At 37.8% G+C, this 25,456-nt stretch overlaps 1 protein-coding gene across 1 annotated transcript in view; it reads left to right on the top strand.

Moving 5' to 3' along the window:
* The window catches only part of ABCA12 (ATP binding cassette subfamily A member 12), a 194,711-nt gene that overhangs the window by 46,452 nt on the left and 122,803 nt on the right, over positions 1-25,456 (top strand). The window contains exon 3 of the mRNA XM_056111825.1: positions 15,990-16,143. Coding sequence (XP_055967800.1) covers positions 15,990-16,143 — 154 coding nt within the window. The remainder of the gene's footprint in view (positions 1-15,989; positions 16,144-25,456) is intronic.

Below are 25,456 nucleotides of genomic sequence, written 5' to 3'. Positions count from 1 at the left end.
TGAATGCTTCCTTTATTGTGTTGGAAACTTTTAAGATCTACATTTTTTGCAACTTTTCAATAGAGTAATGCAGTTTTGTTCACAGTAGTCACAATAGCATTTAAGTTATATCCCAATGACTTATGTGTAATTTATATATTTTGATCATCGATTTTATGATGTTAGGACTGGAGAAGTAATTCAGTGATAAATAAGTGTGAGGCTCTGGGTTTGATCCCTGGCACTGGAACAAACAACTAGATAAACAGTATACCACTCTAGTGTCCTTGTTAGACTAAATATTATGTTTTGTTCAGTTCTAAAAAGTTTGTTTAACCCTTTGGTTTACACAGCTTTATTCTTCATTTTGGTCACATGTACCATATACTGATACACTGTGATCTATCTTTGACCTTCTGATCACCATTTAGATTCATTAAACAATATTATTATGAGTAATACTGTGTTGGGTAGTCCCTTACATGTCTCTTTGACAGTAAGTACGTGAGGCTCTAAGGTAAATGCCCACAACTGTGGATACTTTAAACCTCACATGAGGTCAAATGCTTTCCACAGGGGTTCACTAATTTGCTTCCCTGCTCCATGAAGTATGGGTTTTCAGCTCTTTCTTATCTCCAGCACTGGGTGTTGTCACACTTTTTAAAACTCTTGCCATTTCTGAAAGCTATACAAAGGAATCTCTTTATTTTAATATACATTTTTTTTCTGAAGTCTTTTTTTTTCCAGAGAAAAACTTATCTTTGTAAAAGAAGAAACGGGAACACTAATAGCTTCATTAGTATTTATTTAGAAATCTAGGAAGCATGCCACTGGGGAACTGTCCTGCTTTTTTTTTTTCCTTCTAAAGAGACCTAGCTTTGATGAAAAGTGGTTCTACATGAAGGGTAGGAGAAGGCCAATGCTATGTTGTGGGTTACAGAGTAAGCCAAAGGTCACTTATATTGTGTCTTTCTGATTGACAGAGGTCTTGGTAAGAGAATCTTTGGTTTAGGAGAAAGTTGAGTCTGATGAGAAGATGGGGCTGCTACCTGTCAGTGGATGCACTTGAAAGAAAAGGTTATGACATACATTTTTCACTGACAGGTTGTCACATGTATCATTTGTAAACAGACGGAATATGAATGCCAAAGACCTAAATCTCACACAAACAGATGACTGGGGATGGGATGCAGAACCAGACCCTGTTCTTCCCAAGTGAACAGACCATCTGTCCAATTAAAGATGTTTCTAAGCTTCTTCCTTTATGGAATCTTTTTTTTTTCCTATACAATGATCTTGACAATGTATTTCATTGCCTTTTATTTTTACATGAAAAATATACAAAATTCTCTGCAATAACTGACAGATTTCTGAAAAGAAAAGCAAGGTTGTTAGCAATCGATTACTATCGGGATAATAACTGAAATTCTTTTCTTCATATCATTGTGCTTTGCGGGTTACTAAGATCACGATTTCATTTCCAAACATACATTTCATTTTATATTAAGTGCTTAATATGTCAACAAAGTGAATCTCCTTTCACAGGAGATTTATCTGTTGGTAATACTTGTGATGGATGGGCAATCCAGATTTATTTCTTCCTGAATAAATGAGGAAATGACTCAAGATAGAGGGTCGTGGTTGCATAATAAATCATTCATAACACTGGGATTACAGAGATGCTTTTAAACTCTTGTTCCTGTCTCATACTTTGCTAACTAAAGTCATTCCTAAAATTTCTATGAAGAGGTAGCTCTGGACAACTGACAACTTTGCCTGTCAGCAGAAAGACAGAAATTTGGGGGAAAATGGAAGGGAACAATTTTTTTTTGCTTGACTCTTCATTATTTTGCTTGATATTTTTTAAAAAATTCTTTTTATTGAATCACAATAATAAGCACATTTACAAAGTTGTTCATGCCTGGATTTCAGTCACATAAAATATTCCAACACCCATCCCTTTGCCAGTGTGTTTTTCCCACCACCAATTGTTCCTGTTTCCCTCCAGCCCCAACCCTGCCCACCCTCCCCTCCCACCCCGCCATTGTAGACACTTTTCTTCTTCTTCCTCTCTCTCTCTCTCTCTCTCTCTCTCTCTCTCTCTCTCTCTCTCTCTCTCTTACCTTTTGGACCTTATGATTTTCGATATAGGTAATGAAAGGTTATCAGGTATATTCTTTTACCTACTTTCAACTCTCAGTTCCTCTTCAAAATGATCTTTTCCAACATTATTATCATGCCGATTCCTTCTCTATCTTAACTGTCTTTTGTTCCCCACACACTGTTGTGACATTGCTTGGTATTTTTTGTACTATACCATGATGATGGTGCTCCAATTTAGCAGTGTTCCACTTTCATTAAATAGTAAAGAATGAAAAGCACCTTTATTTCTCCCTATCTTTGCCTCTGAATAGCAAATATCTTTAGCTCCAACCTTTAAAGATTTGTTCAATGGGTGGTACTAAAGATAGTACAAGAAATAGGATGCTTGCCTTGCATGTAGCCAACCTGGGTTCAATCTGTGTAATTCCATATGGTTCCTGGGCACAGAGCCAAGAGTAATCACTGAGCACTACAGTGTGTATCCTGCCCTCCCCCCCAAAAAAAAATAGATGGGTCAATAATGTGGAAGGGTGGACAGTTCTTTTGACATGAACTCTTTGAACTTTGAAGATAGATTCTTTCTGAAAACAAACAGCGAACCACTCCTATGGCATTTATTTATTCTTCTTTAATTTTAAAACATTGTGAATTAGGTAAATAATCATTGGCTCTTTCTGTTGCTTGATACACTCAGATTCAAATATATAGTCAACATCTAATCCTAGAACACAAAATTTGTTGCTCTGTTTTCAGAGTACACAAGGCTATGCTCAAGAATCACCCTTAGGGATCACTCCTAGTGGGGCTTGGGGGGCCATATAGGATGCTGGGAATGGAACCTGGCCCAATTGCCGGCAAGGCAAATACCAGCCCATTGACTCATCCGGCCCCTTCACAAAACTTTGCCATTTGTTCTTGTGTGGGCTTTACTGCTTCTTGCCCTCATTTCCTGTTCTTTTGATTTCCACATTACCTTGTATTTTCCCATTACAGAGTGTGTACCTTCATAAGCCTCCCCAAATCCATCTAGAATGACATTTCCTTCCCCAAGCAATGTCCTAGACATGTTTCACTGAAGGATTCCCACAAATAATAATCACAATCATAGTGAACCACAAATAAAGGTCAAGGTTCTTGAGGAGTTACTATATATATATATATATATATATATATATATATATGTCAAACTAGTGAGTTTTACAAGTAAGTCTCAGCACATTAAAACTTGAAGCTAAGCTATTTCCTTGTACAAACAGTTCCTTCTTGGGGAAAAAATATTTTTCTGGTTTCTATACCTTTTCAGCTCCTAGGTTAAGGTACTCAAGGTTTCCCAAGTATGCCTTATTAAATTGTCCTTCCCAGAATATTACTTGAGGCTCCTTTAAAAAACAGAATAAAAAAATGAAAAAAATATGTGCTCCCATATGTGGAAATGTGAAATTAACCAAAGTTATTCAAGTTTTTTTTTTTTGAACTGAAAAACTTCTGAGTTTTTAATATGCAAATATATTCTGGCTTTCCCAGAACAGGAGATAGAATTTAGTTTCCTAAACTCATTTGGCCCTAGAGTCTGGCTTATGGAAATCCTGATGCTCCCCTTCTAACTTCTCCCCCGCCCCCCAAACCCAATATCACTTTGGAGACTATCTTAATGGAAGAGGAATTAATTCCTCAGTTCATTTTCCCAGTGCAGGCTTTGTGAGTTAACTCCCTAGACACTTGGGTGATATGCGGTGTGGTTAACAATTAGCACGGCGCTTCCCTTACAAATCTGAATATATGAGGCAGTGCAAGAGGAGGTGTGTGTGGGGGGGCAGAAGTACCCACACCTCCAGAGCACCGTCCTCTCTTTGCAAGATGCTAATATTGCTCTGTGTGTGTGTGTGTGTGTGTGTGTGTGTGTGTGTGTGTGTGTGTGTGTGTGTTTATGGGGTGGAAGTCGGGGTGGGGTGGGGGTGAGGGGCAATGTCTCAAATGTCTCAGCACCTTGGCTTACAGTATGCCAGCATCAGATCTTTTTGATATCTTTCTGATATGTCAGCACAGTAATGACAGTGTGTACTCAGTTTCATAGCAACCCTGCTCCAACTGTCAAAAGGTACTTTCCTGGTTGGCCACATCTAAGGGGAATTAGGAGCTAATTAGTTTTATAGAGAGAGAGAGAACTTTCTAAAATAAAATGAGAATCTTAAGATTCATTTCTCCTTTAAATTTGATTCGTATTAAGAAGCAAATAAAAACAGCTGGCAAGATTCTGCTAGCATATGCCGATGCAGGGAGATTTTTTTTTAGAATGCAATTGTGAGTCTTTGTTACTTAAGGACCTGTTTCTTAATGTAATGTTTGGCTACTGTGAGAGCCATCTAACAAGATGAACAGATCCTGCCAACCCATGTCCAAGCTTAAAGCACTCAACATATCTTGCCATGTGGGAATATTTTGGATAGTATTAGTAAGAGGCTTATTTTTTAATCTTCTCCAGATTTAGTCCACGTGGAGACTTGTTTATCTGTAAGTATGCATTACTGCTGTGCCTCCTAGCTTTGTATCCTATCATTTTATTTACCAATTAAAAAGATCAGACTAAGGCCTTTGGCATTCATCACCTAGCAGAATCTCCTTAATCTTCAGGGGAAAAAAGGGATTCACATTCTGGTCTGTAAACTCAGTAAAGTGGGATTATGGAACCCCATGTGGGCTGGCCATCAATTCAAGCATACAGTGTCAGATCGAAAAGAAAAACATCAAAAATGATCCCAAGGTCCCGGGTTCAAACTGCCTCATCCTCTTATCTTCAAAGTAATACTAGAATAAACTAAGGATATAAATCAATTAGGAGGTGGGCAAACTTTCCCCACCTTATACATCTGTAAATTATAGTCACAGTCCCAAAATTATCACTATAGGGACACTTTTTTTCCACATTTCCAAAACTGTTGACTGTCTTGATCTCTGTGGTACTTGCCATTAGTCAGATGCCAAATTTTTGAGTAGTTTTTTCTCTCTGCCCTCATTGTCAGAAACAGGCTGCCCTTTTGCCATTGGATTTGAACTTGGGGAAAAAAAAAAGCACCTGACTTGTAAAACAAGACTTCCCTGGGGAGAATTAGGAAGAATGTGTCATTCGTACCACACCCACTGAGCACACAGTAATTGAAGTTTGCACCAGTTGATACAGGTACATATTAAGAATTACTAGGGAGAGAAACATATCATGCAATAATATACACCCAGCCATTCATTGGCTCATGGCACAGAGATGGGAGATGAGGTAGAAGAGCAGAACCCAAGCCAGTGTAGAATAAATAAGAGAAATGATGCAACAGCAGCCTGACAGAGCGCTTTGCACCCCTCCTCGTCCATGTTCCTACTAACTTACACAAGCTTTATCTAATGGATCTTCCCTGTGCCCTGAGAAGAGGCACAGCCCATTTTCCTCAATTGAGTTGATGTGGGAAGAGAGACAAAGAGAGGTTGGTTTACTTCTAGTGGTTCAGTGAATCAGCAGCAAAACCTGAAATGGTACCTGCTTTTCAAATTCTGGGTATTCACTCCAACATAGAGCGAGACCTAGCTAGATGAAACATAGCTTCCATAATGGTCATATTTCAGTGGTTCTAAATACAACTGTGGTATTTTATCTATCATTTAAACCTGAGTAATTGTTTTATCTCTTAGAGGTTCTCTTAAAATAAGTACATTTACTCTCTGTCCTACGGGAATGACTTTGGTCTTGTGTGAAATGAGGATTGTTTAATTCCTATCCCCAAATCAAGATTTTCTTAGACATTTTTTTACTATTTGTTTTCAAGCATGTGGTGTTTTTATAGGATTTCTGGCAGTTCAGAAAATAAATGAATTCTGTATGCATTTTAATGAAAATATGTGACCTCTAAAACAAGATGCACTTTCTCTTTCTCTCAAACACACACATACACACACACACACACACACACACATACACACACACACACACACACAGATAAACCAGTTATTTGTTCCTTTTAAATTGAAAAAAAAATTAAATAAGAAAGCCACCCTTACTAAGCAGTGTCAGGCACACATTATCTGTTCAGTAAACATTTATTGAATAGATGATGGATAAATTTTACTTTCTGGGTAATAAATTCAGTGGGTAATAGCATAAATGTCAATGCTTATTAGTTAGATTTTCAGAGGAACCAGAGCCATAATGAGGGTATAACAATAGCTCTTACTGGTTTTATTAATCAACATCAATCTATCTGTTTTTATATGATACATGAATAGAATACAGTAGTACTTGCTCTCTACTGAACTTCCTTTATATTTTTACCCTTTGAATTGACCACAATATTGGGATAAAATTTAAACTTTGTCCTTCAAATATTAAAAGTCAATATTGATATTATGTTAAAATTCTAAATCATGAGACTTTCTATGACCCTTAGGGGTTTAGTCCTTCACCAATTCACTTGTAACAATAGTTAACAACTGCTGGGAATGTGTCAAGTACTGTGCTAAGAACTACAAAAGTATTTTCTTTTTCATGCAAATGATTTATTCTTTGGTCTCTCAAAACCCAAAGTTTGATTGAACTAGCACCTAGCTGAAGATTCAATGTCATATTAATTTTTAACCTCAGGCAAAGTTTCCTTGAGGCGACAGAATCCTGAAATCCCTTCTTAGAGGAGTTAGAATCAGGAAGAGCTGGTCAATTTTGATTTTTACCAGGTGATAGGTAAAGAACACCTCCCCCTGAGGAATAGCTTGACCATCCAAATGGAAAGTACATATGAAGGAGAGCAGGAATCATCCTATGGAACCTTGATGCAATATGCAATAATTCAAAAGATCATGTTTACAGGATTTATCATGATGTCTTTAAAGATCTATTTTATTGTATTTCTAAAAATTGAGAACAAAATTTGCTCAAAAACTTAGAGAAGAGTGAAAAAGGCCTTTATTCACTTATGACAAAGAGATTTCTGACATTTATTTCCCTCCCCATATTTTATTTATTAATTTCTAGTTCTTTGATTTTTTTTTTTTGGAAAGGGTGTTTGTGATCCCATTTTGTGCTCTTGCCATTCTGATGCATTCTTGCTCTGCTGTTTCACAGGGAGAGTTTTACCTTTTGCCTTTAGTTTTGCTTGTTTTGCCCATGTGACCCCTGTTTCCCAAAAGTTAAGAAAAATATAGTGTTCCGTGAGTAATCCCATATTTTACAAAAGTCAGAATTTTCCTTCTAACCTGTATCCTTTTTATCACTGAGGTAAAGACCAAATTCTTTTTTCCTGGAAACAAACAACAACAACAAAATGCCACCTAAGTTGGGTTTTGACCTGCCTTTGGGAAAAAAAGAAAAAAGAATACACACGTACACACACACAATGGAACACTGGAAATGCAGTCTAATTCTACATTACTAAAATATCAACAAATGTCACCAAAGCAGCCTAGAGAATGTTTCTTGAGTCTAATGATGTCAAATGGAAGTAGCTTCATTATTGAAAAGACTGTGACATTTCTCCCATAATACAATTAAAAAAATGGAAAATAACACTTCTTTAGATCGTGCCAATGAGCAACAATGCACATGAATTAATTATAAAAGTGGGTAAGAAAATCCCTCGGTGGTGGTGAAAATGGAAAAGGAGCAAGAGACAACAGTACTGGGTAGAAGATATATTTTTGGTTCTGTGGATAAGAGTGAAGGTTAGATGGGAGAAGGAAGTAGCAGGAAGAAAAGGGGGTGGGGGAGAGTTGGAAGCTCAGTAATAGATGTGAATTGAAGAAATAAAAGATCAAAAGATTGAGCAAGAGAGGAAAAGAGATATTGTGTAGTTGAGATGAGAACAGAGGATAAGAATGGGGGGATTGGGTCAGAGCCATAGTACAGTGGGTAGGGCGTTTGGTTTGTACCTGGCTGACCTGGGTTAGATCCCTGCTAACCCCAGATTGTCCCCCTGAGCCTGCCAGGCATGATTCCTGAGACAGAGCCAGGAGTAACCTCTGAGTTTTGCCAGGTGTGGCCTCAAAACAATAGTTTGTTTGTTTTTAAAAACAATGACCTACTGGAATATAAACAGTCTCATTGATAAGTGTGTGGTCTACTGTTGCTTTCCTGCTCAATGGCTGAGTTGAGTAATTGGGATGGTTCCAGCAATTCTTTTCCTGGTCCCCATGGTTAACTACTTTGATCACCATCACAAGGCCCCTCCTGATGGTAATAACTGGATTGATAATAGGGCCTTGTGCTCTGAATTGTTTGACAACTTACATACAAGAGAATAAAAAAGCAGTGAAGCTGTTCGTGTCACTGTCACATTAACAGGAGCTCCAGGTAGTCAGGGGAAGAAGAATCAAAGACTTGATTCTGGGGCTAAAGCTAGTGGGGAATGCTAAAATATGGAAATTAACATAAAACCCCCCAAGGGGGGGGGAATTAACACAAAGAGGAATGGGAATTTCCTGTGCCCTGTTCCCAGAACAAAGGAACTTGCAGTGCCTGTTTTCAGGAAAGGGTTCGAGTAATTAAGCCAGACTGAGTTGTGGCTTGGGTCAGGATGTACGCTTGGATAACTGCTATTCTTTCTGGCTTCCGTAAACTTCCATGTGCAAAATACTCAGGGCACCAGGATGTGGGCTAGGCTGAAATAGGGCTAAGCCACCAGCCCAAGGCTGCTGTTCTTCCTAGTGGGACAGCCGCCAATTGGTGTCTGGAAAAACTCCTCCAAATTCTGTTATTTGGATCTCAGTGGTCTTTTGATGGCAAACCCACAGCACACATAGCCCAAAGCTTAAACTGTTTAGACACTTAGTGAAAAAAGTATGGCATCTAACACAGTTGTTCTCAAACTTGAGTGTGCAGCCGAATTTCCTGGAGGGCTTGTTAAAATAAAGAGGACTGATTCTCCCCACAGAGTTCTTAAATCTTAGATCAAGGATGGGATCTGAAATGGTCAGTTCTAATAAGCTCCCAGATAATGCTGAGGGCTCTGGTCAAGGGACAGCACTAGGAAAAATGTGTCTTTATGTTCATTTATGCAAACAGTATGCTGAATAATGAGTTTATGCAGAAAGAAAAGTCCAACTCAATTCCATTTTAGGCAAATAGACTCGTCTAGGTCAACTTCACAATTGTTGACAAAGCTTTTTACTTCCTTACCATTTGTATTTATTTATTTATTTTTCAGTTTTCTCAGGTTGCACTTTATTTTTAAACTTTTTTAATTGAATCACTGTGAGATAGACTCTTTTTTTTTTCTTTTTGGGTCACACCTGGCGATGCACGGGGGTTACTACTGGCTCTGCACTCAGGAGTTACTCCTGGCGGTGCTCAGGGGACCTTATGGGATGCTGGGAATCGAACCGGGGTCGGCCGTGTGCAAGGCAAATGCCTTACCCGCTGTGCTATCTCTCCAGCCCCTAGACTCTTACAAAGCTGTTCATGTTTATATTTCAGTCATGCATGGGTATTCCAACACCCATTCCTCCTCCAGTGTACATTTCCGACCTCCTGCCTACTTTTATGGCAGGTGCTTTTCTTCTCTCTCTCTCTCTCTCTCTCTCTCTCTCTCTCTCTCTCTCTCTCTCTCTCTCTCCCACTTTCATCCTCTTTCTCTCTCTCCTTTTGGGCACTGTGGTTTGCAATATTGATGCTGAAAGTTTTTACCATTTTTATGTTTTTGTTTTGTTTTCATTTTTGGGTCATACCCGGTGATGCTCAGAGGTTACTTCTGGCTCATGCACTCAGGAATTACTCCTGGAAGTGCTCAGGGGACCATATGGGATGCTGGGAATCGAACCCGGGTTGGCCACTTGCAAGGCAAACACCCTACCTGCTGTGCTATCACTCCAGCCCAAGTTCTTACCATTTTTAAACTGGATCTTTTTATATCGACAGTTTCATTTTTAAAACAATAAACAATTAGTTTGATTTAGTTAAATATTTAGCTAACTGGGGTTTTTTTTAATGAAAATTTGATTTTACTAGTATTAAGAATGAGATGTTTCTTATGAATTATTTTCAGTTGCTTTATTGAAGAACAAATGACATATAGTTAACTGCATACATTTAATGTGTGAAATGTAATGTTTGTTATATGTATATATAGAATAGTAAGCCTATCCATTCTTCTCTATCCTTGCCCTCTCTCTTCCCAATTTTATTCAACTCCCTAAAATAACAATGGACTCTCTTTATTTAATTACTGGGCAATAAAATATATGAGTGTGTTGAAAATACCTTTTGAAAATAACCTTTTCCAATCTGTAAGCTTTTGCCTAGAGCACCAACTGATTTCTAGTTCCAGTTTGCCCCTAAGAAATTGCTAATTCTTCAATAGTTCTTCAATAGCTTTTATCAGGTAGATAGATAAGAGTGTGGTGTTGCGGTTCAGGCATTTGAAACACTCATACTCAGGACATCATCTTTCAAACACTTTATTGAAGACCATTTCACCTACAAATGTTATAACCTTCCTCACTTGCTTATATCTGTAAATTTGTTCTCTGGGAATAGGAACAACCAGTAATTAGCTTTCACTTTGCATGCCTGACAATCCAAAGTCATAAAAAAGATAGAAAAATGTTTTCATTTCCCCTCCTGGATTTTAGCATCTTGGGAATATATATAAATATATATACCTATATATTTATATATACACACAACATACATATATATAGATACATACACACACAAACAGTTTTTGTTGGAAGACATTTAGAGAAATGTGTGGGGAGAGAAAGAGAGAGATATGTATGTTCAGAGAGAACATGAGCTTCTCTAAAGAGGAAAAAGCAGAGAATGACTTTTGGAAGATTATGTATAAATTTTCCAAATTGTCTTGGTTTGGAGAGCCCAGCAAGCTACCGAGAGTATCTCGCCAGCACGGCAGAGCCTGGCAAGCTACCCGTGACATATTCAATATGCCAAACACAGTAACGATTGTCACAATGGAGATGTACCTGGGCCCGCTAGAGCAAATCGATGAACAACGGGAGAACAGTGACAGTGACAGTGACAGTGGAGTTCTCTGTATACATTTATGTTAATCTGGGCATTGCAAGATGCTTTAGACTCTTAAACTAAACTCCTTTGATTTTATCTGTATCTGTAAATAAAAGCTACTTTTGAAACCTGCAGAAACACCTTCAAGATAGAATATATTTGGGGCTGGAATATATAGATAGAATATATTTTCTTAGTATGGAGCGATAGCACAGCGGGTAGGGCGTTTGCCTTACAAGCAGCCAACATGGCCGACCCGAGTTCGATTCCTCCGCCCCTCTCGGAGAGCCCGGCAAGCTACCGAGAGTATTCGATATGCCAGACACAGTAACAACAAAGTCTCCAATGGAGACGTTACTGGGCCCGCTCGAGCAAATCGACGATCAACGGGAGGGCCTTTACCTTATAATATATACTGAGAGTAGATAGGTGCTTGCTTTTCATGGAGCCTTCCAGAGTTCAATTCCGGGAACCCCATTTGGTCCCCAGAGCCCTGCCAAAAGTGACCTTGAGTACAGAGGCAGGAGAAAGCCCTAACACCATTAGATGGGACCTAAGAACAAAACTGAAGCACAAAAAAAGATAAAAGAAGTTTAACTTAGAATTAGTAGCTCTTTAAAACATGCAATAGTTTGATTCTACCTTTAATCTGAGGAGTTACTTTCTTGCACATATAAGTGGATTGGGAAGAAACTGAAAAATCCATTTTTATATAGTTACAATAAAATTTAATTCTATATAATGTTCTATTATTCTAAAAGATTTTGATATTCATAAAAGTTGATATGGATGAGAAAATGTGACTTTCAAAGAAGTATGTATAAGTCATGTTACATGGCTAGCAAAGAAAATGAAACATACTAGACATTTAATAAAACTCAGTTGGTATTATTGCAACAGGATTCTTTAATGTACTTGATCAAAAGATGATGGTGAATAAATAATGTAGGCTGTTCATGCTCTGCATGACATGAATTAAATGAAAATTGTACGTATCTAAAACAGTCCCTTATTTGTATAGACCCATTGTAGAGTTTAAGTATCAGTCATCAAGAAGACAAAGCTATGCAAAGCTCATTTTTGTTTTCAAAGAAAATTTAAAGAAATCCTGTAATGATTTTCCCCCCTTTAGAATAGGAAGTACTGTAGCTAATCACATAAAAAAATATGATGGAATCAAGTTCTGTCAACTTCCTTTCTAATGTTTTACAAAAGTAATTAATGCCATCAATGCTAGAAATAAAATTGAATATAATTTGCTATTTCTTCCCAAAATATTCCTCACCCCCTGTCTTTTCTTCTCTTCTTAATAGTATGGCTTCTCTTGACTGACACAGTTTTTAGCACAATTGGTTCAGCCTTGATAAATATCAATCAGCTTCTGTTGCCTTTCCATGCACTTTTCATTCAAACAACCTATCACATGTGTTTAAGACAGAGTGAGAATATGCTGCACAGAGCCATATACTCCCTAAGTGAGCAGCTATAGCTGGAATCTGTTTAAGTGGGTGGTTTACTATTAATGATGACATTTCACTGCAAAATAACAAATTTCTCGCTCTGTGCAGTTCATTGTTCTAGAACTTTACAGAGGGATGAAATGAAAAACAAAACCAGCAATTTGATTGCTAATCTTTTGGAAGGGGAGGTAGAGGGAGGAGGAGGGGGAATTACACTACAATAAAAATATTGAAGGTTCGTTGCAAATGTCACGTGGTTCACTATTGGGAAAGATGTTACCTGTTTTTGGTGCTGGAAAGAGAAGTTGCTCAGAAGGTAATAGTAAATATCCTGGGGAATTTAATGACTTCCTGGTTTCTTGAGGATTCTCAAGACTTTAATTCATGCCGGTGTTAAACCAGAAGTATTACCAGGTCTCAGAATAAGGAAGAGGGACCACTCTCGTGATGCAAAAGCAAGGAATTTTATTGCTAGCTCGAGCTAGGGTACAAGTCCACACCTACACAGCAGCTTCTAAGACAAGGACCCTGACTTTAATCTCAGAGTGTATTATATAGCATATTGCTACAAAAGCTATTCATTCTTTGCAGTTAACAAAAGACAATTTCTGGCACAAGGTGATTGACTGGGCCCACTTGCTGGGCCCAAGGAAGTTTCAGATGAGGTCAGGTTAGCTAGTTACCCATTGTTTGAGCCACTTGCTAGGCCCTGAAACTGTTCCAGGTCAGGTTGGCTAGTTACATCATTGTTTGATTTCGGGGAAATGGAAACTGTTTTGGAAATGGAAACTGTTTAATTTCCAAGAACTGAAACCAAGGCCTAGCGGGATTTTTTCATTTTTGCCACCTGTCATGGCATTGCCATTGTTTATGGTGGGGCTCATTTCTTCACTGGTGTTTTATGTATGTTTCTTATGTCTGCTGCAAATAATTAGTTAAAAACATCACCAAGTGAGTATTTTGCCATTCTGGAGGTCAAAAGTTGTCACAGTGGGTTAAAAGTGAAGGTATTAGCACTGCTATAGATCTCTGGAGGGAGACCTTGGAGACTGTTTTCTTGACTTTTCTAGCTTTAGATGTTAGCCCGCTTTCTTTGGCTTTTGACTCCTTCCTACATCTTCAGAGTAAACAGGATAGGATAATCTAATATCTCCCTTTTTTGTTGATATTCTCTTTTTTGGGGGCCAACTCTTTTATTAACCATTCCTATCATGCCTACTTTTTAAAAAATGCAGATAAGTATTAAATTATACTCATCGTCTATGAACTATTCTATTTGTCAAAATCTTGGTATGGATTTATCCATGTTTCTCTAGCTATTTTCATTTTGTACTTTTCCTTTTTCCTTTCATAATGAAAACAGACCTTTACCAGCACTCTTTTTAACAGATTTATTAAGTAGTTAATGTGTTGGTTTTTAGTATTAGGTTTAGAATTATACATATGGTTTCTAAACCTACATTCTTGGAAACTTCATCATTTTTCTATAATGTGTTTCTTTTAGTCTTCAGTTTAGAATTACACTAGAGAATTTTAGACCTGAACATTCTTGAAAAATGCATTGTCTTTATATTGCCTGCCCAAGGCAGAAATCAAGTAATTTAATATATAAGTTAATTGCTACACTATTTATATTTCACAGCTTGCCTTTTGTCTTGACCCATGTGTATACTATCATCATATTTTATAAAGAAAATGTTAAAACAAAATTGGAATAAGTCTTACTATTATAGTTTTGTTTTCTATGATTTCAGTAGCACTGTAGCACTGTCCTCCCATTGTTAATCGATTTGCAGGCACCAGTAATTTTTCCATTGTGAGACTTGTTGTTACTATTTTTGGTTTATCGAATATGCCATAGGGAGCTTGCCAGGCTCTGCTTTTCCGGCAGGATACTCTCCGTAGTTTGCTGGGCTCTCCGAGAGGAGAGGAGGAATCAAACCCAGCTTGGCCACATGCAAGGCAAATGCCCTACCTGCTGTGTTATCACTCCAGCCCTGTGAATTCAGTATTAGGGGAAATCTTTATATGAATTTGCAGCAATATAAGTGCTGCAAATAAGGAATATGTGGGGCTGGAGCACTAGCACAGTGGGTAGGGCGTTTGTCTTGAACGAGGCCGACCCAGGTTCGATTCCCAGCATCCCATATGGTCCCCCGAGCACCGCCAAGAGTAATTCCTGAGTGCATGAGCCAGGAGTGATCCCTGTGCATCGCCAGGTGTGACCCAAAAAGCAAATAAATAAATAAATAAATAAAATAATTAAAAAAATAAAATAGGGAACATGTGCCCATATTAGAATTTATTTAGCTATTTTATCGATAGCACAGCAGTAGGGCATTTGCCTTGCACGCAACCAACATGGCCGACCCGAGTTCGATTCCTCCACCCCTCTCGGAGAGCCCTGCAAGCTACCGAGAGTATCTCGCCCCCACAGCAGAGCCTGGCAAGCTCCCCGTGACATATTCGATATGCCAGACACAGTAACAACAAAGTCTCCAATGGAGACGTTACTGGGCCTGCTCGAGCAAATCGATGATCAACGGGAGGGCCTTTACTTTTTACTTATTAAAATTTGTGTACACTAAACTGTTTTCTTGTATCTGAAAGATTGACTGCATTTATAGTATTTTGACCACAGAGAAAATGATTTGTACATTGTAGGGGACAATAGACAAATGAATGCAAATAAAACTCGGATGAAATTTAGCCCATTAAAAATTCCCTCCATATTCTTAAATGGGAGTGCTGGAGCCATAGCACAGCTGTAGGGCGTTTGCCTTGCACGCAGCCAACATGGCCGACCCGAGTTCGATTCCTCCGCCCCTCTCGGAGAGCCCGGCAAGCTACCCAGAGTATCTCACCCGCAGGGCAGGGTCTGGCAAGCTCCCCGTGACATATTCAGTATGCCACACACAGTAACAACAAAGTCTCCAATGGAGACATTACTGAGCCTGCTCTAGCAAATCGATGAAAAACGGGAGGACCGTGACTGTTCATTCTTAAATATGTATACGTATATACATTAAGATTATGAGTATTCTGGACTTAGTGTTTTCTGACATACTTTTATTATTTTTTTAATTAGTTGTGATGCTTGGGGATCAAACCTATGTTTTATGCATACAAGGCATGTGATTTGCATTGAGCCATATCCATGATCTTTTATTTACTCTTTTAAATGAATGACAAAATTATAAGAATTTTATATGTAGTTAATGATTCATGGTTGCACATTTTATCACGTTTTTCCAAAACACTCTAGCAAATAGTCTTTCAGTTATTTCCTTCTAATTAATCTCAGAAAAAGAAATTCACAGTGCAAAAGACATTTTCATATCTCTCAACAGATAAGACATAATCTAGAAGGTAATTTGGAAAAACAGAGGTACCATACTTTTTTTTCTTCCCAGGTAAACATCATAGTGATGTTGTTCTTGTTTTAATTTCAGGTTACCTTGCACCTCGAAATCTTCCTAGCACTGGCTTTTTCCCGTTCCTACAAACCCTTCTCTGTGACACAGACTCGAAGTGCAAAGATACCCCCTATGGGCCACAAGATTTGCTTCGAAGGAAAGGAATTGATGCTAAACTATTTAAAGAAAGGTATGTTCTGTTGTTATTGATAAATCATATCTTATTTTCTTTATGAAGTATTCAGGAAGGCGTCCTATATAGGATATACAGTTTTATTTTTTATATCTAAAGATGTAATATTTTGATTGAAATGAACATGGTACAGATTGAAATGATAATATTTGTGTGGGATTAAGCATAATCAATTTTGGATGAATTACTCAAACTATTATTTTCAACTAGGTGGGGAAGGCAGTCTTCCTTTGTTTCCCTTAAAAATTATAACACTCCAAATGATTTCTGATAGGTTGCCCTAATTTTTAGTTCCAAGAATAAGATGTAGGACAATGTCTGGGGTAATATCTTCTTCAAGAATAACATTTATATTTGTTGTCCAGATATAGCAGATACCAATCTCAATTTTCCATCCTGGGACTCTAAATCAAAAGAAAGATCCCAGGAGTGATATGTCTATAGAACTAAACTGTTATTGGACTCTGAAGCAAACTTGTGGTCATTCTGGTAGAGATGGTTTTTTGGGGGGGTCTCTCAAGAAAAAGATTGTATTTATCTGTCATCAGATAACTTTGGTTTCAGACTTTTAGTTTAAATCCTTGGCACATTGTACCATTTCTCTTTCTACTTCATTATTGTTGCTTTGATCAAATAATATGGGAATAAATTTAAGGATAGCAATTTAAAGTTGTTTACCATATGGTATGAATAGATCAGTAGTTATCATGGGAAGCAACTTGGGATGCAAACAATAATATTGATTTTGTTGTTTTAATAAGTTAATTAGGCTTATCAAAAACATCCTAGCAGTCATTCATTCATTCACTTATTCAACAACTAATGTCTGAGAAATGTCTATGTGCCAGATACCATAGAGATAGAGTGAATATGCGGAATTCTTTATTCTTTTGATGCTGGTACTGTAGAGAAAGTAAAAAATGAAGCAACAAGTGTGCAAATAAAAAATCAGCATAAATAATGGTAATAAGTGTGCTTGAAAGAAAAATAAAGAAAAGTAAAAGGTAGATGTTGAAAAGTAAGAACTTTATCGGGTGGGGAGAAAAGATTTCTATTAGAAAATGGCATTAAGATAGATATCATCAAGAGCAGGCGGAGACCTGCATGTGATAGCTAGAAGAGAATGTTCCAAGAAGAGAGACAGCAAGTGGTCCTGGGGTAGAGACAGCCTTGATCATTTAGAGAAATGACTAGTCTGCCTAGAATATAAGTGAGGGATGATGAAAGTGGTAAGGGCCACATTGGGATGGAACACAAGAACTATGATTGGAATTTTCTCAACTCCCAGTTTGTGTGTCTTTCTGTAGGAACTGAGTGAGGTATATGCTACACCTTGGCACTAGCAGAGAGAGAAAATATTGAATCAATAGTAAAATAGGAGATGATATCCATGAAGAGAGTAAAAGAATACTGAATTAGGAAACACTCCATATTTAAAGTAAAATCAGTGCTTTATATTGGGGTAATCAAGTTAAGTCTTTTAGAAAAGGTTGTTTTTGAGATATTTCATGAATAAAATATTAGAAGAGAATGTCTGTTATTTAAAAATTGGATAACACCTCCACCTAAGCTTTATTCTTTACGTTGTCTCTTTCTATGAAGGACTAAGTAACAATGAATAAAATAGTTGATAATGAGAAGCTATCATTATAAATAATATGATAAATATTTAACTTCCCCCACCAAAAATGCTTTCTGTGTAATATTAGAAATTCAAAATCATGGTATTCAAGCATGATTGCCATTCACACATTCAATGCCTCTTTTGCCGACCATGGCACTCAAAAAGAGAGAGAGGGAAATGCCCTGCCACAGAGGCAGGGTGGGATAGGGGCTGGGGGGAGGGGATGCTGGGATCCGAGGTGGTGGGGAATGCGCACTGGTGGAGGGATGGGTGTTTGATCATTGTATAATCGAAACCCAAGCACAAAAATGTGTAAGTCTACAACTGTACCTCATGGTGCCTCACTATTAAAAAATAAATTAAAAAAAATCATGGTATGGCCTAAAATGGGTCAACTGAATTGGTTTTGGTGTTAGGATCAGAGTTCATGTTTATATTACCATCTTCAGCTTGCCTCTTGAAAGATAACCATGTTTGCTTCTCTCAGTTATTTTTACACCCAGGTAATTTGTCTAGCTCAAGTTGTGTATTTCTTTATATTCAATATTTTCTCTAAACTACTAAGTAATTGAAGGCTAATTTAGAAAATTATGTACAATGATAAAAATACATTAATAATATTTCCCAATGTGCCATTAACTTTTATGCTGCACAATGAAAATTGGGCCATGGTTACCAACTACCATTCCACTAAATTGCTTCCCTCTGATGAAGGAAAATTTGCCAGCACAGCCTCCTTAAGAAACAAAACTTTCATTTCTATTTTATAAATGAGAAGACAATGTCATCTTTGGATTTATCAAAAGAGACCCACCATGTTTATTTTACTGCAATGCTCTTTTGAGAGACAGGATTGCTTTGCCTTTCTGCTTGCTGGTCAGTTTCAAATGTTTTGATGTGATTTTGTATTGGCAGTCATTTCTGTTATTAAATTCATACTTCTCTGGGCATTAGCTTTAAGGCACCAGGATGAGGTATCTTAAAAAAAAAAATCTAATGTTATACTCAGCAACAACTCTAACTAGCAGTCAGAGGGAAAAAAAAAAAGAAAGAATCACATTTTGTGGTCATTGTGCTCATTCGCACAATGAATGATTCAATATCACAGGCCTTACTTACCCTTGTGGTCCTTCTTCCCTGCACTGCTTCTGAGAATACATCAGAACAGTGGGAGTCCCTGCGGTGCCGTTGCTCACACAGTTGGTGAATGGCAAAGATCATCTCCTAGAGCTCACAGAGTCATTACAGAAAGGAATGATGCAGCATTCCTGCAGCTAATCAGATTTAATCCATGGATGATTTTAAAGAGCCATAGCTTTTGTTACTATTGAAGATATGGATGAACTAGAAAACAGATTTATAACTAGAGGAATAGAAGTAGAACAAGTAGGTGACGTTATTTGACTTAGCGATGAGGCAGGATGGATATATATATACATATATATATATGAATATATATATGTGCATTGTAGCACATAGCTTACATATATTTGACTTAGCAACGAGGCAAGGTGTATATATATATACATATATACATTTCAATATATACATATGTATATATGTAAGTTTCATATTGCATTAATTCGAGAAATATCCAGTTATATGCAGATAAGAAGGAATAGCAATATTTAATTCATCACAAACCTAAGTGGAAAGATATAACTAACAGGTATGCAAAACTGTTCACTCATTGAGTTGTAATGTATTGAATGTTTGCCAATTGATGGAAACTGTGCAAGCTACTCAAGAGATAGAGATGAATAAGGCATATTCTGATCCTTATATAAACATATAATCTAGTGGGAGAGAGAAACTGTAAAAATTCCAAGGGGTGGTCGGGGGTCCCCGATGACTCTTCTCCTAGCCCCTTGCATTTGGGGTGGGCCGGGGCCGCTCCCCCAGCTGGGGCAGCCTGGGCCTTGTGGCAGACAGGGGAGGAAACAAGGGCCAGGCCAGTTGATTGATCAGATGCCGTTTATTCCATTCTCATTCCCGTTCACTTCTGTCTCTTTCTCTCTCTCTTTCTCTCCCGGGCCCCAATCTGGAACCCCTCTTTCCTGGCTCTGTCTCTTGAACTTGATCCCAATCTTCCCCCTAGCCTACTCTTACAGTCTTATTAAATCCTCACAGCCTTGAGGGGCTGGGTTTACACATAGGTGTGGTCACAATCAATAGGGTTAAAGTTCTTCCCCTCAGGGGATGCGGCTTCTAGGGCAGATTCTGTTTCAGCAGGACCACCCACCCAAGGGTGGAATCCCATGGGTGTGTTTCTTCTCTCTTTGTCCAATAAACATAAGCATTCAAAATATTAATCATTTTATATGGACAGAGTAAGAGATACATTAAGCTTATATAATTGCTCTCCTGGGGTCATCCCAATCTCAGACTACAGTGCTCAGACCAGATTAGTCTGTCCTTTCCTTAGCAGGGTCCTCATCTCGTCGTGACTTTTGGGTCATGACAGCATTTGTCCAGGGCCATGCTCTCAACTTATAGTTAAGTATCGTGGCACTTTGGCCAGGCCCATTTCGATGGCAGGGTAGCACATAGCTTACCGCTTGCCCTGGTTCCATCCAGTCCCTCATCTGGACTCTACTTTTGGAGACACTAGGAAGTGAGGGTAAGTGAGGCTTAAGTTAAGAAAGCAGATGCCCAGGAATGAATAATATTCGAATCCAATTGAATCCCAAGTTACAAAAGCATAATATTAATTGTCTTCTTGTGTCTATACAAAAGAACATTGCCTTAAAGTAAACTATTCAAAAGACAGAAGGAGGGGAGAAAGGCAACGTTATCTTATAAGTTCAGTGTCCTAGAAAGATCTGACCTTACAAATTAACAGAATCTGGTTAGAGGAATAAGCTGATTGACTGTTTGGGGAAGAGAGCATGAAGAAGTAGTTACAAATAAACAAAAGAATGGGAGTGACTCAGGAGCACTGGGATGGGTGTGACCCGATAAACCTAAACTACCTGAGGTAGGACAGAACAGTGTTATCCTACAAGAAACAAAGACAAGTAACTAAGCAAATTACATAGTGAATTTAATGAATAACAGTTGTAATCTCACAGTGCCTCAAACATTAGATAAATGGTAAATAGTAACACAGGCACCATTTTATAATGATGGGGGGGTGGTTACTAGACTGGGAGAAGCATATTTGATATGTCGTATAGAAAACTCATCTCAGAACTTGAGGTCATGGTCACGGTTCTCCGGTTGTTCATCGATTTGCTCAAGCGGGCCCAGTAACGTCTCCATCATGAGACTTGTTGTTACTGTGTTTGGCATATCAAATACATCATGGTTGGCTTGCCAGGCTCTACCGTGCGGGCGAGATACTCTTGGTAGCTTGCTGGGCTCTTCGAGAGGGACGGAGGAATCGAACTCGGGTCGGCCATGTTGGCCGCTTGTAAAGCAAGCGCCCTACCGCTGTGCTATCGCTCTAGCCTCAGAACTTGAGGAAAGAGAGAAATAGATATAGACACCTACATAGTTTAGAGGAACAGGTAAGATAGTTTTTCTACTGGTTGTGATGTAAAGATTATGAATCCCCTTCAAATGTTGCCAAATTATTCTGCTTATGCCAGGACTAAGTAGACCTGTATAGTGTCATCTGTAAAACACAGTGATGCTACCTCTTCCCAGGTAGTTTTCACACCACACATTTCTCACATCTCCACCCACTAATCCATGTCCTCAGTTGACCACCATAGTGTATTTGTAATATTTTAAAAATGTATTATCTTATATAGACACATGTATATATGTATATATGCATATGTATACATACATGTATATGTATGAGCATATATAGTTCCTCCAAGAACATAAAATGTTCAAAGACAGGGAAACATATTAAGGTATGTCTAAATATCATAACTAATGAAGATTATTAGTAAGTGGGCCACTTAGCAGAGAAAAATATTTTGATCATGGGCAAGTAAAGGTTATGTCTGAAATATTGATGGCCTTGAAGAAATGAAGGTCAGAATGAAAAACATACACAAAAAAGAAGCATTGAAGTTTTTCTATGAGTGACTTCCACTTAGGGGTAGTCAGCAAAGAGGAATACACAAAGACACCGAAGGACCTCAATGTCACCATTGCATCTTTTTGAGGTTAATAACAATTGAAAGTAGTGAATGTTGTTAGGAACTTGTATGTTGTTAGGAACTTGTATGAATGTTGTTAGGAACTTGTATCTGTGTTGGTTCTAGAGTACATCTTACATATTTTTGAATGTTATGGCATTCTTACATAATAATAGTTCTGTGGGAAAAGGAAAATTAGAAAACTTTTACTCTTTTAAAGGGAAAAAAGTATAAGCATTTGCCATATGTGTTTTTCCTGGTAGGAATTCAGACAGAATGTACCGTGGCATTATGGGTACCACCTACGCAGGTATTCTTTCCCACTCACAGGAAATGCAAAGACCATTAACTATGATGTGACATTTACCAAGTGGAACTGTGGCAGACATGTCTGAGAAGACACAAAAACTACTCTGGGCCTAGTTCCCCAGTATGCTAAATTTAATATCTAAAATTCAAAGTGTTTCCTTTATTGATGTTCTCTCCAAAATAGAACCCCTAAATGTCATGGAGGCAGAATCTACTTCAACATCTTAGAGGAGAGGTCCTTAGCTATCATGATGGTACTTACTATGTGGTTTCTTTTTTGAAAAAGTAGCTAAGAAATGCCAGGAAGCCTGGATATTTGATTCAGGCTTTCCTGTTTCACTGGAAGGGTTGAATTTTCTGGACTCAGACAAATCGACTGGTGGGATTCAGAGCACAGTCAGGTTTTGAAGAAAGCTTTGATAGCTGTCCCAAATATTTTCAGTATAAAACAGATTCTAGGAGACTTGAACAGAGTTATTTGGAGTATCCTGCTAAGTTTCAGTCTCTGAGTCCTGTAGAGAAGGAGCAGAAATATGGGTGCGTCATTATAGGACAAGTCCACCTATCACTCTATCCACCTGAGGTTTATTACAGCCCTGGGTTTCTCAAACTCAAAATTACTCATTAGGTTCACACAATTATTTGTTGCATTGTGTATTATAGGGTGTAAGCACATACTTGAGCTTTGCCACATAAAGACCAATACTACTCTCCTCCAGTGTGACAACAAAATATGCCTCTGGACATTGTCACGTGTACTTCGGTTGGGGAATAATTGCCAAAATTTGAGGACAGTAAAATCACTTCCATTGAGAATCACTGTTCTTTTGGAAAGATGAATAAAACTAAGGGGACAAGAGGTGTGAACAAGTGTGTGATTTGGTTGATATGAAACCTAGATAATGGATCTGGCAGCCTCTTTGTGTATCCATCATTCTCTGGAAGCATCTTTGCTTAGCTATTACCATTAATGGTTCAGAATTCCTGAAAATCTTATTTGATATCTACCTAGTGGGAGTTTAATAAGTTTTGGTGAGCTATTAAGTCAAAATGGTAAAGATTATACTTTTATACTTTTAAGATTATATAAGATTAGACTTATATAAGATTATACTTTTGTTTTTGAGGTACCCTTCCCAGTATTTAGCCTTTCAAGGAGTTTTGCAGAGCCAAGTAAGCAACAGAATAGAGGAGACCCAGCTATTTTTACAGGATGTTTTATTCATATGCTTTCTTTAGTATATGATGTTAGCCATGTGCTCTGCATTCTACCATCTGCCCAAAGTGTGCTTGTAGATTTTAACCAGGAATTTGGTAGTCAAAGAATAGAGAAAGTTGATCATTGAAACAGATCAGTGCCACATCACTACATTCCTCTGATAAGTATAACGAAACAGAAAATTAAACAATAAACTTGATAATATGTTACCTTGGTTACCTAACTAATATATGAAGTTTCCAGATTTATTAATAAAGAGGTACATTCATGTGGGATACAGAAATCTTATAGCTGGAGTAATGATGCACAGTGATAGGGTTTTAGCTCCATATAGGTGAAGTCTTCGCACCATTTTGTTTTGGGAGCTCTTCGACAGAGTTAATGCTGGTGAGTGTCTAAGATGACAGGATCCAGGCAGACACCTGATGAGCACATCTGTTACAGTATTTATAACCTTGCAATGTAGGTGTATCATTTCTAATTTGCAGGTAAGGGAGGCAATGCCTGAGTTATTTTTAGGAAGAAGCAGAGCTGGAATTTCAAAAGTATTTTCTAACTCAAAATCTCTCCCTGACATACCAGAGCAATGAAGTCTAATAAATTTCATCAGCCTTCATAGTTTGTGGTCCAGAACTGGGCTATGTATTTGAAGTAAAAAGACAGAGTACCTACTTCTAAAAACATCACAGCCTAGGGTGGAGGAATAAGTAGACAAATATAAGACAATTAAGATTGGTACAAACTACATCTGGATGGAGTCCTTATTGTGTGAATTTATTTATGTTTATTTCTGGCTACATCCATCAGTGTCCAGAAAAACTTTGGCTCTGCATTCAAGGATCACTCCTGTGGGCTCAGAGACCTTATAGAGTTCTGGGTATTGAACTCAAATAGACTGCAAGCAAGGGAAACACCATACTGGTTGTGCTGTCATCCTCGTCCCATACACTGTGTGAATTTATTTGAAGAAAATATTTGCTTTTTATTCTTCCCTTCAAGGGTACATTTTTTTATGCAGCTCTTTAAGCATCTCTTCAGCTTTGTGTGTATGTTCTATAAGCCAAACTCTACAAAGTTCAGAAAGTATTAACTTAGCAAGTCTTCCCTCTCTCCTTTAGTCATTTCAGAGGGAGTCATTACCTTGTCTTGGGGGGCAGGGGGTGTAACCTGTATTTTTAACTTAAAGCTTAATTCATCTTTTTCAGCTACTCCCTTAATATGAAACTAAGGAGGCAATGGTCATTTGATGTAAAGATTGAGTCCTGTTCCTTTCCTGGAAGGAATCATCTTAGTATTGAGCAGATTCAGATTTATTGAGCCCATAGCTTGCTGGGAGGGAAGTGAGCTTCATGCTCTTCAGTGTTTAAAGAATATTTGAAAGAATACTTCTATTAAGATACTCATTTAAGGGTAGGCAAATAAGACAGGAGTCCTCAATGGAATAGGTGCTTGTTTCTCTAAGTTCATGTGCTTCATTTCCTATCACCTTTTCCCTTTTCCTCTTCCTTGCTCCTATTTATTATGCTCTCTGACTTTTCTTCTTCCTTCTTTTTTCATTTTGATCTTTCTCGTTTCCCCTTTGGTTTTTGTACCATATCGCTAACAGTTTTTATGAAGGCAGTTTTCCCCTTTATTTTCAGTATGCTGTGATTCAACATTTTGTCCTGAGAGCAATACAAACTGAACTAAAAAAAAGTCAAGGAAAAGAAAAGTGAGACCAACTTTCTCAAACTTTTAAAAACTTATGTTTGAGAGAAGGGAAAAGGTGCAGGTCAGTTCTTATTTTTATCTGAACAGCTCTCCCATCCAAATAGTCAGCATAAGGAGTGTAAAAAGATTTAGGGGAATACAGTCATGGTCATGAATAATTCATATAAACATTAAGAATGCAGAACTTTGGAGCAACCAGTACATTTTATAGAGAATATTGGAAAAACACTAGGGAATGAAAACAAATATCACCTTTTCTTATCATTTTTATTAAAAGGACATACTAGAAAAAAACACTTTTTTTGTCGATTATAAATCACAAAGAACCTGGGACCAGGATTGTTTCTAAAAAGA

The sequence above is a fragment of the Sorex fumeus genome, unplaced genomic scaffold, assembly GCF_029834395.1.
Source record: "Sorex fumeus unplaced genomic scaffold, SorFum_2.1 ptg000014l, whole genome shotgun sequence".
In the NCBI taxonomy this organism is placed as follows: Eukaryota; Metazoa; Chordata; class Mammalia; order Eulipotyphla; family Soricidae; genus Sorex; species Sorex fumeus.
The sequence above is the reverse complement of the archived record's forward strand: the minus strand, read 5'-3'. Positions and strand labels throughout refer to the sequence as shown.